General features: G+C 62.4%; 1 protein-coding gene across 1 annotated transcript in view; it reads right to left on the bottom strand.

Moving 5' to 3' along the window:
• LOC109951390 (Y-box-binding protein 2-A) overlaps positions 1-263 on the bottom strand; it is a 4098-nt gene that overhangs the window by 2053 nt on the left and 1782 nt on the right. Inside the window, exon 5 of the mRNA XM_020585872.1 lies at positions 65-256. Coding sequence (XP_020441528.1) covers positions 65-256 — 192 coding nt within the window. The remainder of the gene's footprint in view (positions 1-64; positions 257-263) is intronic.

Raw genomic sequence — 263 nt, 5'->3', positions numbered from 1 at the left:
TCCTTCCCTCTTCCCTCTAAGCACAACGGGTCATCATTTCCCCATCCTCCCTCCTCCAGCTTACGCTCTGTGCCTCCTGCTGGGCATCCTGGGGGGCCTCTGGCTGTGGCCTGCGGAGCCTGCGACGGCGCTGTTGCAGTGCCGTTCTACTGTCCTCCCCTGCTCCATCACCCTCTGCAGCAGGAGTTTGGTCATCGCCTGGTCTTCTCTGAGGTCGAGGGCTGCGGGGATAGAACCGCCGGCGGTAGCGGCGATTATTTGGT

This window comes from Monopterus albus, unplaced genomic scaffold (assembly GCF_001952655.1).
Source record: "Monopterus albus unplaced genomic scaffold, M_albus_1.0 scaffold384.1, whole genome shotgun sequence".
Lineage (NCBI taxonomy): Eukaryota > Metazoa > Chordata > Actinopteri > Synbranchiformes > Synbranchidae > Monopterus > Monopterus albus.
The sequence above is the reverse complement of the archived record's forward strand: the minus strand, read 5'-3'. Positions and strand labels throughout refer to the sequence as shown.